Here is a 13,140-nt window from a genome sequence, read left to right as displayed (position 1 = left end):
AAAATACATAAAAGTGGGCAAAAATGAGGCTATCTATCTCTAATAAATACAGGAATTGCTTTAGTTAGTACAGGGTTCTATCTATCTCTAATAAATACAGGAATCCCTTTAGTTAGTACAGGGTTCACCATTTAAAGTCACACTGTACCGGCCTCCGTGGAAATATCTTCCAAGCATATTACGTGTTAAAACATTGAAATACAAATCAAAATTTCTTTCCATCTACAAAAACCTTAAAAACTTGCCCAGTCTCAGTCAGAATTGAGCTTTATGTTCCTAAAATGCTACATCTCGAATACTGGAAGCTACCTGTGTGCTTCCCAATCCTGTTACCGGAGGTATGACTCCCCTCCCCCCACTCTCTCTAAGAGCCAAGAGAAAAAAACACAAATGGGCAATTCCAGCACACGGGCTTCACTGTGGCAGTTTGAATGAGAATGCCACCTTCCATAGGTTCATAGATTTGGGTATTGTCTCAGTCCCTCTGTGTCTGTCTGTCTCCCTGTGTGTCTGTCTCTTTCTTGTGTCTCTCTCTGTTGTCTCTTTCTCTTTCAATCTCTCTCTCTGTGTCCCTCTCTGTGTCTGTTGTCTCTATCTCTATGTGTGTGTCTATCTCTGTCTGTATCTCTCTCTCTCTCTCTCTCTCTCTCTCTCTCTCTTCTCGGCTCATGGTTGTAGATCACGATGAAAGTCCTCAGCTAACTGCTCCAGCACCTGTCTACCTGCCTGCTTGCCTAGGCTGACATGCTCCCCAACATGACAGCAATGGACCCTAGCCCTATGAACTGGAAGCCTCGAGTCAGCTCTTAAGTAAGCTGCCTCGGTTGTGGTGTTTTAGCACAGGGATAATAAAGTAAGAGGACAGTCACCTAGAGGCAGCTGGCATTGTGCGGTCAACTGCTCTAATGACAAAGTTTCAGTTTGCACCTGCTAATAATGACTGTCACTCTGAAGGTTAGATGGGCTGTGCACACGAGAGTTACAAAATTTCAACTTTGATATGCTAGGTCTGACTTTTTCCCCCTTTTCTTAGTTACTGGCTTTCCCAATTGTGGCAATACATTATGATAAAAATATCTCTTAAGTTATAAAAAACTGGAGCCTTTGTTGGACCTCACAGCCAGAGTAACACCTTGAATCATTTAGGACTTAAGACTGCTGTCCTACGGTGGACTCAGCCTGCTTGCTTAATTCACCTCTAAGAGAACAATGTAACAACCTAAGAGAACAATGTAGCAACCTAAGAGAACAATGTAACAACCTAAGCGAACAATGTAGCAAGCTAAGAGAACAGTGTAACAACCTAAGAGAACAATGTAACAACCTAAGCGAACAATATAGCAAGCTAAGAGAACAGTGTAACAACCTAAGAGAACAATGTAGCAACCTAAGAGAACAATGTAACAACCTAAGAGAACACTGTAACAACCTAAGAGAACAATGTAACAAACTAAGAGAACACTGTAACAACCAGCTTTGCTTGCCTTGGGTTTCCATGCTATCAATTTTTATAATCTAAACTATAAAGTTAAATATGTACTCTTCCATGTACCTAGCCCATAGTAATGCATGTGTCATGAGAATCATTTGCAGCACAGAGCAAATAGGCTAACAGCAATCTTACAAGTGAAAATTCACCATAAACACTGAATGGAGCATACAGAACTGCTTGATAAACAGTGATGTTTGCAATACTATTTGCTATCTGGTTCAGTTGGGATCAGTCATAGTCAGCGACTTTACCCGTTGTAAAACTGTTACAGATTTCTATAAAGTATCCCGTGTGTATTCCTTTTCTATGTAATGCTTTCTGTGCTGTTCAATAAATAGAGCAAAGCCCTTTGATAGGGATAGATAGACAGACAGACAGACAGACAGACAGAGGCAGACAGACAGAGACAGACAGACAGACACACACACACACACACACACACACACACACACGCATTCAGGCAGACACAGATTTAGATTCATATAACAGATAGACAGGGATGACCGAAGTCACAGTGAAGTACAGAATTCAAATCTGGGCTCACTCTTAGTAAAATGATATTAAAGGGAAGAGTTTTGACTTTTTTTCTTGCTATGATGCTGATTCAATGCATTCAAACCAACCACATTCTGTTGCCCTGTATGAGACTGTGTAAAGAACACATGAGGAACAAGGGAGAAAAATGTAACATCTGAGAACATCTGAGATCACCAGGGAATCTTTAGCCATTTAACCCACACAGCCATCACAACACGATGTCACCATGTAGTCCTGCTGATTATTTTTACTTTTGAAAATTAGTAGGAAATATACCTATATGCCACAAATCTCTGACAAACCCACATTTTGTTAAAATTTTTTCATAGTTGTCTATCTGCCTACCTACAAATCTGTCTATGTGGTAACCTGAACCTTGGTTATGATACCACTACTAAGGCCAATATCAAGGAATTTTCCCCGGATGTTTTCTGCTATGGTTTTAGGTGCCTAGGTCTTTTATCCATTTGACATCATGCGTATAAAAGGTAGGGATCTAATTTTGTTTTTTGGTATGTGGAAAAAGCTCCTTCACAGAAGATATTTGTAAACCATATATCTGACAAAGGGTTAATACTTAAATGTATAAAGAAAACTCAATGGTAGAAAAACATCTCAACTTAAAAATGAGAAAGTTGTCTTGAATATACATTTTTCAGATAGAGAAAATAAATACCCAAGAGCTGCATGAAAAGGGGCGCAGAGTCACTAATCACCAAGGTTTGCAAACCGGAACCACAAAGCATCCGTATGCCTGTCAGGGTGGCTGTTATAAGCCCTAAAGAGAAGTCCAAGCAAGACTATGAAAAAAATCAAACCCAGCAAAGAACAACATGGTATTCCTAAGGAAAAACAAGAGAGGCCAAATGCCTTAGAAATCTGTTCTGTGCTCACGAGAACAAGAGCTCCATCATCCAGACACCTGGACTCGCGTTCCGCATGAGTCACTGAAGCCAAGAACTGGAACAACCTAAGAGCTCATCAGTGAGCAAATGGATAAATATGCTATAGAACATATGTATACATTCCATTACATGTGTAAGTAGGTATACTGTATGTGTGTTTGTGTATGTATACACATGTATGTAAATATATAATATTATTTAACCTCAGAAAAGGAGACCCACAATATTGGCTATAATATAATGAACTTAGAGGATTCTGTGCTAAGCAAAATAAGCCAGACACAGAAAAGAAAAATATCACGATCTCAATCATATGTAAAATTGTAAAAAAAAAAATTAAAACAGTCGAAAATAAGATGGATGGGAGCGAATGGGGAGTGGAGGTGAAAGGGTACACGCCAACAGACGTGTAGGCTGGCAAGTGTGGAAGTCACGTACAACATGAGCGCTGCCACTACTACTACATAGTCTCTGGACATGTCACTACAGGAGCAGGGTTTAGGTTCTTCTGCTGCAGAAGGAAACCCGGGTAGCTATGTAGGGCGATGGATTTGTTAGTCTGCCTGACAACAGTTACCATTTCACCACCTATGGATAGCATGTGTCATCCCAGCACTCAGGAAACTGATCAAGAAGATAGAGAATTTGAGGCTAGACTGGGCTACAAAGTAAGACTGTCTCAAAAACAAAAAATACAAATTTTCCTTTCTTTTTTTTTTTAAATACAGAGTCTCACTATGTATCCCTGGTTGGCCTCAAACTCACAGAGATTCATCTACCTCTAACTCTTTATTGCTGGGATTAAAGCTGTATGCCAACCTCACCCAACCATGTTACAGATTTCAAACATCAACAGTAAAAGCAACATATGTAATGTCTATAGCGCAATAGGCATGTAACATGTAAGGATATATGCAATGTGATATATAATATATATAACATACATGTGTTATCTATAATTTACACATATACGCCTATGGTGTATACAATATGTGTGCATATACTATGTATCATTTGTACACTATGCACACACATCTATAACTGATAATACATAGTGTATGCATGATAGGCGTGTATATACACATATATAATCAATCCTTTGCCGTCACCAGAACAAGATGGACGAGCAGCAGCAGGGGCAGCCCTGCCTGCAACCGGACGGAGCTTTTGGAAATACAAAGAACTCAAACCCACAGATCCTTTCATGACACTTTCTGCCCCAAATTGCCTGTCAGCACTTTTGTTTGCTAACAAGGAAGCAATGAGCCTGCTCCTGTGCCTAGAACATTCCAATGCTGTTAACTACTAGACACAGTCTGGATGTGAGACACTGGAAGGTGTTAATGGATGGCAGGAAAAAAAAGAAAGGAAAAAGACTACAATTGTTTATAGTAAAAGAATAATTTAAAAGCAAAGTTGACTTGTGGGAAGGAAAACTCTCCCACAAGGTCTGTGATAATGACAACCCATTTTGCACTTTTTTCTCACTACTCTTGAGGCTATTAGGGGGACCCCTTAGTGTCCTAGCAAACACCTGTGCATCCAACACAGACATGTTGGGCATCTGCTCGGGTAAGGTGATCTTCTCAGCTAAAGGAATAAAACCGTGAGCAGGGCAGAAACCCTTTCTGTGAGGCCCACACTCTAGAGAAAGCAGCAGACTGCAGACCTAGTGCGCAGTTTCCCTGGAAGGTAAAAGGTGATAGTATCGCTACAGAGAAAAGAGGTGATGGCCTGTGGGGAGGCTGGAGTGCTTGGCGTTCAAAAGGACAGTCAGTCCAAGCACTTGATATCATGATACTTCAATCAAAACTGGATATCTGAACAAAGGATATCACAGAGAGAAAGGCAGAGGCTGCAGCATGTTCTAGAAAGAAGGAGGGGCGAGGCCCTGCAAGGGAAGTAGTAAATAAGGAAATAGGTAAGGGAGACTGTGAGCAAAGGCAGGAGGAGGTCACAGTGCAAACATGGCTTCTTGCTGTAAGGGAAGTATGGCCACTGTGCGTGGGCATGAGACCAAATGAAAAAGACACACTCTGACTCATGTCAGTACGGTCACTGCCACTACGTTAAACAGGAAGACTGGAAGAGGTTCCTCCCAGAACCCACTCCACAGACAATGATGAATCAGAATGAGGTCCTGGGAATCAGGAGAAGAGGACGATTATTTCAAGGAACAGCATGGGAAAATATGGGAAGACAGGGCTGAGTGACAGAGGAAAGTTAGCAGTACTGAATGCGGGAAGTCTGTGGGCAGATCAGAGCCTACAGGGAGGAATGTGGGAAATGATTGGAACAAGCTTTTAATTGTTGACTTCCTCTCGTTGATTGTGCCTTCCACACAGGTCTCGTGATAATGCTGGCTGTAAGAATGTGTTCCTCGGACAGCCATAGCAACCGTGCCAGCGTATGTCTCGCCTACACACCAGCCCCTAAGTACCACCCGCACAGAGCCTCCACCTTTAACAAAGGCTATTTGAAGAGGCTTCTTGTTCAGCAGTTGAACCCCATTTCTCATAAATAATGTTTGAAGGTGGGAGCCTAGAGCAAGATACAAAAAAAAGATCTATTTCAACTAGAATGGAGTTACTATCATACGGAAAACCCTAACAAAATCATAAGCATTTGCATCTATTTATAGCTGATGGGAGCTGGGATTTTAGGGGCATGACCAGACATTGGCCTCAGCAATGCCATAGAAAGACTAAGACAACAGAAAAGCTAATCCTCCACCAACCATCATAGGATGGGACCCAGTCCTCTGCCTGTTACTCTAAATGATACAAGAATAATGACTTAAACTGGGCGGTGGTGGTGCACACCTTTAATCCCAGCACTCAGGAGGCAGAGGCAGGTGGGTCTCTGTGAGTTCAAGGCCAGCCTGGTCTTGAGTTAGCTCCAGGACTGGCTCCAAAGCTACAGAGAAACCCTGTCTCAAAAAAAGAAAACAAAACAAAAAAAAAAAAGACAAAAAAAAAAAAAGAAGAATGACTTAAAACATCCCCCTCCCCAACTTTTCACTGAGTTTTGAAAAATTACTTCAAACTGAAATTGGCAATGAAGGAAATGATTTGCCAGGATATGACCAAATATCACACCATAACTCACTGCTGCTGCTCTATTTCTGTAAGAGTTACAGAAAGCAGAAGTGACCCAGAACTGTGAGACAGCACTGTAGCCTGGCACCTATCCTCACCTCTGAACACCTTTCCCCTTGAATCTCTTATCTCAGGCTGTAATTCACTTCTCATTTCCCTAAATCCCTGTCCTCCTCAGCTTCATCAACAGCCACATTTTAAGCAGCTCACAGCTGCCCTGTAACTCCAGCTCTGGGGGGTCTGCTGCCCTCTTCTGGCCTCCTGAGGTACCTGCATACATGTAATATATTCTTAGACACACAGACACAGGTACACATCATAAAAACTAGGGGAGAAAACCCACTGCTCTAGACAATTGTACTAAGAGAAGAAAAGGCTCCGTTACTCACGATGCCCCTGAATTCATGATGCAGCTCTTGGCTCCGCAGAAGCACTCTCTCCCATCATCATAAACCCACTGCTCTAGACAATTGTACTAAGAGAAGAAAAGGCTCCGTTACTCACGATGCCCCTGAATTCATGATGCAGCTCTTGGCTCCGCAGAAGCACTCTCTCCCATCATCGTGATTCATCCCAAGGTTATGACCCAACTCATGGGCGACGATGGATGCAAACGTCTCCACGGTGATTTGCCCAAACTATGCAAACACGGGAAGGTGCAATTAAAAAGTGTTTTCTCCATCAGATTATTTTTGTCCAGAAGCAATGTATCTACCATAACGCTGACTCTAGTCAGCTCAAGCGTAGAGCACCAGCCTTTATGTACACACACTGATAAGAGACTGGAGCTGGGTGACTCATACACTGATAAACAAGTATTGGTAGATCATTCCCTGAAGTTTATAAGAAACGTGTTGACTTCTTTGAAATGGAGCCTGTTTCCTCATTCATAAAAAGGTAACATCCTGGTAAATTTTGTTGTCATTTGGACACACCTGGGAGGAGGGACTTTCCAACTGAAGAACTGCCTGGATCAGACATGCCTATGAGACATCTTCTTGTTTGTCAGTGGGTCTGGAGGGGCCTGACCACTGTGGGCAGTTCCATCCCCTCGGCAGGTGGTACTGGGCTATAAGAAAGTTCTCTGAGCATGAGCCAGAGAGAGAGCCAGGACACATCACTCCTGTGTAGTTTCTTCTTCAAGCTCCCACTCTGAGTTCTTGGCCTGTGCTCCCTAAGGGATGGACTACGGCCTGAAGTTTAAGTCAAATAGCCCTCTCCTCCTCTATGGTGCTTCCGGTCATGGTGTTTATCACAGCAACAGAACAGCAAGCTAGCACAGCTAATAACACATATTAAAAACGTGATTCAGTCTTCTCTAGGGAAAGAACACGTCTGCTACTTCCACCATGTCCTTCATAATGTCCAAACTACTGCCGTAAAAAACTGAGGGAGGAAGCATAGAGTCAACCAATGCTGGAGACTGCCCTAATGCCTATATCCCAAACTGTACTTAAAGAACAACGTACCACATTAATCCCACCTGCATGGCTCCTTGAACATACTGTTCCTACAAATGCCATTCCTGCAGTCCCACCAAAGCCTTTCTTCCTAAATGAAAATATAAAGTTATAAAATGTACTTGGAGGAAAAGGAAACACATTAGTCTTGTTTCTATAGGTAATCTTAACCACACTGACAAAAACCTATAGAAACTGGAAGAAAATGAGAATATGATGTTAGTATTACAAACATAATTTTTAAATTTTTTCATACAATGATGATGCCTTTATGTACCAAGCCAAGTTTGGGGTTTTCCCTTGGTCATAGCTATGCTCTGGGCTAAAAATATTTCTAAAAATGTATCATATTTATTCATTCAATAAATGTTACTGAGGAGAGACAGTAACACAGTAAATACATTCACAAGGGATTGCCTTCAAATCTGTAAAGGGGAACAACTTCCACTGCCAGAATTTTATACCTAGCCAAACATTCAAAGACAGTTACAAAACATTATAAAAAAAATAGTTTAAAAAAACCACTGAGTAAGTATGAGTTAGGATAATCAGAGCTCAAACTGAGATGATCTTTAAATCTATCCTTATTAAATGAAAATGTTTTTGGCCAGAAATCAGTTTTCTTTCTTTCCATATAATCTTTCACACACAAAAAAAATATAATAATAGTAACTGCAAGATATGCTGTCACAAGGTGAGGAAAAACGAGTCACACACAAAGGAGTTGCGAGAGAACAGAACGTCTCTGCCACAGAGAAAGTCCTTTTCCTCGTCATGCCACCCACAGCATTTGTTAAAGACACTCACAAGACCAGCTGCGCACTGTCGTGCCTCCGGCGCGTTATGAGAAACTTCTCCCGCCACTGTACGAAGTTGCCCAGCACATCGCCAGCACCTCCGACTGTGCTGATCAGGTTTCTATCTGTCCAGATTTCCAGGCCCACTAGAACAATTCGAATGTTTAACATGATATACATCTGGGGAGAAAACAGAAATGGGACATGAAAAACACAGTAAGAACATGAGAAGAAGCAGGGGCCTGAGGGGACAGGCAGGTCCAGTTGGCCTAGAGTTTTCTGTGTTGCTGAGGGTGACCTTGGACTCCTGACCCTTCTGCTTGAGTCACCCGAGTCCTGGGGTTACAGATGTGTGCCATCACACCCAGTGAAGAAAAATACTTGACAACATTCATGAAGAAATATGACCATAAAGTTAAAAACAGGATTATCTGCCCCAAAATGAAAATCCACCCTTCACCCATCAAGGATAGAGAACTAAGATTCAAACTCCTTTTTACTCCCACTGTAAAATCTGACAACACAAGAAGTTCACAATTTTGAGTAAATTTCGTTACAAAACCTTTCTCATTATGTGGTTTGGACCTTGAACATTGCTAATGGTCCACTGATAAAAGCTTTTCCCCGTTCCACAGTGACAGTACAGTGATGGAGGAAGGTCATTGGTTAAAAAAAATAAAGAAACTGCTTGGCTGGTCCTCATAGGTTAGAACAAAGGTGGGTGGAGAAAACAGAACAGAATGCTGGGAGGAAGAGGAAGTGAGCTCAGACTCGACAACTCTCCTCTCGGGAGCAGATGCCTCAGAAGAGACGCCATGTCCCGCTCCCGGGCAGACACACGCGATGAAGCTCCAACCCAGGATGGACGTAGGCTAGAATCTTCCCGGTAAGACCGGTGCTCACAGATTATTAGAGATGGGTTGATCCGGATATCAGAATTAGCCAGTAAGGGCTAGAGCTAAAGGGCCAAGCAGTGTTTAAATGAATACAATTTGTGTGTTGTTATTTCGGGGCATAAATTAGCCAGGCTGCCAGGGTGCTGGGGAGGCAGCCCCGCCGCTCCTATTACTACAGTACAGAAGGTGATGGAGCCTTTAGAAAATGGAGCCCAGTAGAAAACACCAGGCCACTGAAGGCTTACTTGCAGAACACTAAGGAAGCACGGCCTTGTCCTATCCCTCTCTCTAAATATCGGAGTCTTGGGGTGAGTGATCGCACCCCACCCCGCATGAATCCCACCACGCATGAATCCCACCATGCATGAATCCCACCACGCACTTCACTCCATCCCTCCGTGAACACTGCCTCAGCACAGGGCCAGCAGGCAGGAGAGCCAATCAACCTCCCATACTATGCACCTCTATAAGGTGACTACCTCGAGCAGTTTGCTATAGCGGTGGAAAGCTTACTAGAATTCAGATAGCATGCATGTTCAGACATTTTACGGCAGAAATGTCAATTCACTCAATCAGTAAACCATAAACATTTCTAACCTCGTACCTAAAATCCTAACCACGGAGACACCAAAGCTTTCCATAAAAGCTCAATAGAATTCCTGTCTATTTCACAGAGGTATCGTGAGGAGTGGGTTGATAGGCTCTACTTCTAGACCACTAGGAGTCTTCAAAAGAATGATGTCAAGACCATCACTACACCTGAGTTCACATCCCGGCAGTCTCCCACTGGACGAACTCCAGCATCTCTCTTTCTTTCTGTCTCTGTCTCCATGTGCTTGTCTCTGTCTCTCTGTCTCTCTGTCTCTGTGTCTCTGTCTCTGTACCTGTCTCTCTCTGTACCTCTCTGTCTGTCTGTCTCTCTCTCTGTCTCTGTATGTGTGTATATGTATTTGTGTGTGTCTCTCTGTGCTTGTCTCTGTCTCTCTCTGTGTGTCTCTGTCTCTCTGTACCTGTCTCTCTGTCTCTGTCTCTGTACCTGTCTCTCTCTGTGCCTCTGTCTCTGTCTCTCTCTCTTTCTCACACACACACACAGCAGCAGCATTATTAAAAAATACTATTCTTTCAGTAAAGAAAAGCAAAGAGCCTTCCATGAACATCAGAGCACCATGCCCGATCTGTTCCAAGATGAGGCAGATGCTGATGCAAAACCTCTTGCTCTTCTGAGTCTTTTTACATTTCTATTTCCCTTTTCAATGTTATTCTAAAGATTACAGAACAAACATGTATACATCCGGCGGTCAGAGTTTTAAATTCTGCCCTAGACTGTGCGTGTGGGCAGCACACAGAGAAATACAACTTACGCTATCCAGGTAGTTTGCTAGGCGGATCATCTCTTCTCGCACAGCAGTCTGGTTTTTTCCCATCATGTCATACTGGAAGAGCAAAGGAGGAAAACCACAATCACAAAGCGGCCAAGCAGTCTAGATAGCTGCACTCCCCTACACTGGAGAGAAAACGCCAAGGATTTCCTCAGAACCAAAAATGGAAGCATCTAGGCATTTTGCAGCATTTCAAATGAACCAACTTCCTTGTGGTGGTTGGAATGAGAACCATCTGGGAGACTATGGGATAGTCTCAGGAGTCTGAACACCTGACCCCCAGTCAATACTGCTGTTTGGGGAGCTTAGGAGGTGGGGATTTGCTGGAGGAAGTATGCCACTGGAGCGGGCTTTGTAAGTAAAATCGTCGCGCCATTTCCAGTTTACCCTCTCAGCTCTTAGCTCCAGCCACCATGTCTGCCACCTGCTGCCATGTGTCCCCACCATTAGGGATCTAGCCCTCGGGAACCATAAACCACAATAAACTTCTTCTGTGGGCAGCGGTGGTCATGGAGCGCTCCCACAGCAACAGAAAACTAAGACACTAAGGGACATATTTTAGTGATAAATAAGAGAAGAATAGTAAGGCACAATTATTAGAGATACATGGAAGTCTTAAGTTTTCTTCAAATGCATCTAATTTTAGAATACATTTTCTTCTTAATATTACTCTCACTGATTTTTACTTGTTTGTTTGTTTGTTTTCAAGACAGGGTTTCTCTGTAGCTTTGGAGCCTGTCCAGGAACTAGCTCTTGTACAGGTTGGCCTTGAACTCACAGAGATCCGCCTACCTCTGCCTCCTGAGTGCTGGGATTAAAGGTGTGTGCCACCACCATTCAGCTATTCTTACTGACTTTAATACAAATTATTCTCAAGATTTCACAAAGGTACAATCTTTAAAAGCTTAGATAATAGCATGAAAAACTATATAATAGATTTCCTAATATTTTATATCTTAGGCTAATGCCATCAACAATAAACTATTTCTAGACTCAAAGCTGAACTAATAATGAGAGGTTAGTCCAGCATCATGAGTTGGATCTCTAGTTCAGCATCTAGAAAACTAGAGATACAGAAATTCTGCCATGTTAGATCAAGTGCTTTATTGATGCTTTGTTTGTATCCGGCTAAATTTGCACATATTATTTTATTGTTATTTTTAAACAACCTACTGCTAACAGAAAGAAAAGCTTACAGAGTTTGTGACCTCACTCCATGACAAAGGTCCTAACAACAGAACCTGTGGTTGTATCTGTTCAGTCAGAGCTTGCATTTCACAGAACCTGATGGAAACGGAAGCACTGTTACTCTGAACTATTTTCTATATGAGTGTAGTCAGTCTCTGGGGAAAACCATAGAGAAAAATACTTTCAATCTCTATTTCTGCCACTTATCCAAACAGTCAACAGAACCTTTCGGCCTCTGCGGGGGCTAGGTTCACGCTGGCCCCTTCCCTTGCTTCCTTCTGCCACCAGGGGCTCATAAGCACATCAAGTACACGTATGTGCAGCTCTGACTAACCAGGGCTTTTACCAACCTACACACAAGAAAGGACTTCTAAAAACCAGAAAAGGGGATCTTCAACATGTTCTCTGTGACTTGCCAGAAAAGACCTGCCGATCAAATCATGTTTATGAATAATTTTTCATACAAGCCAAAGGGGTAAAAGTCACCTGGAACATTACCAATCATCTATATGATTTATATTTATATTATATTTAAATTATTTAGGCGCAATGTGAGAAACCAATGATCTTGTAGTAGCTGAAAAGGACGCAGTACCTCTTGTAAGCAAAACAAGCAGTTCGGTCTTTCAGAACAACTATGGAAAGCGTCCGCTGTTGCCCTGTAGCCTGAAAATGCTCAGTGATTCTACAGCAGGCCCAGCCCTGGGCTGGTCTCTTTGACTGAGGAAGACATCCTCTGAAACAGCATAAAGCAAGTCAGCCTCACGGGGCGGCACCCAACTGTCCTGGCATATAGCCACAGCCTGTCAAGTAATCTGAAAAGGGTGACAGATACAGTATGAGACAATCCCTACGAAGACTGGGATTACACTGTCCCATTTAGGTCTGCGGATAAGGCTAAATCACGCGGGGATGAGTACACACCTATAAATTCTGCACTTGAGAGACTCAAGCAGGAAGGTTAGGAGCTCAGGACATAGCAAATCCCTGCCTCCAAATAAATAAATGAGTCAATAAATAAGCTATTTTAATCTTGAGATGACCACTTAAGCCAACTATTTATCATGTTTTATATTTTCTTCATAAGTTACTCACTTCTCAACTGCTTTTTTATGAAAAAGGGGAAAACATCAGCAATTCCTACCCTTTCCTTGTCTACAACAATGAACAGCTCCACGTAGCGGGTCTGCGGAAGAACAGCTCTTCGTCTCTGTTAAAGACAAGCACCATAGAACAGGTTTATTAGGAGACCAGATACAGTCCGCAAGAGCAACAACCAGACCAAGATCTAGTCATGTGACTTCATTCTGCTAAAAGCAGTATCATCAGTTGGTTTACTTAGCACACCCATGTCAACATCACAGAAGTAGCTGCTATTTGTACTGATA

General features: G+C 42.5%; 1 protein-coding gene across 3 annotated transcripts in view; it reads right to left on the bottom strand.

Moving 5' to 3' along the window:
• Adam9 (ADAM metallopeptidase domain 9) overlaps positions 1-13,140 on the bottom strand; it is a 58,901-nt gene that overhangs the window by 22,484 nt on the left and 23,277 nt on the right. For all 3 annotated transcript variants that reach the window (XM_041673858.1, XM_041673859.1, XM_041673860.1), the window contains exons 7-11: positions 12,897-12,962; positions 10,547-10,618; positions 8,300-8,469; positions 7,502-7,583; positions 6,537-6,670 (exon numbers count right to left, since the gene is read on the bottom strand). In XM_041673858.1, coding sequence (XP_041529792.1) covers positions 6,537-6,670; positions 7,502-7,583; positions 8,300-8,469; positions 10,547-10,618; positions 12,897-12,962 — 524 coding nt within the window. The remainder of the gene's footprint in view (positions 1-6,536; positions 6,671-7,501; positions 7,584-8,299; positions 8,470-10,546; positions 10,619-12,896; positions 12,963-13,140) is intronic.

This window comes from Microtus oregoni, unplaced genomic scaffold (assembly GCF_018167655.1).
Source record: "Microtus oregoni isolate MIOR12 unplaced genomic scaffold, Mior012 000024F_ref0000369, whole genome shotgun sequence".
NCBI classification, from domain to species: domain Eukaryota; kingdom Metazoa; phylum Chordata; class Mammalia; order Rodentia; family Cricetidae; genus Microtus; species Microtus oregoni.
Note: the sequence above shows the minus strand (reverse complement) of the source record. Positions and strands in the feature narration are given on the sequence as shown.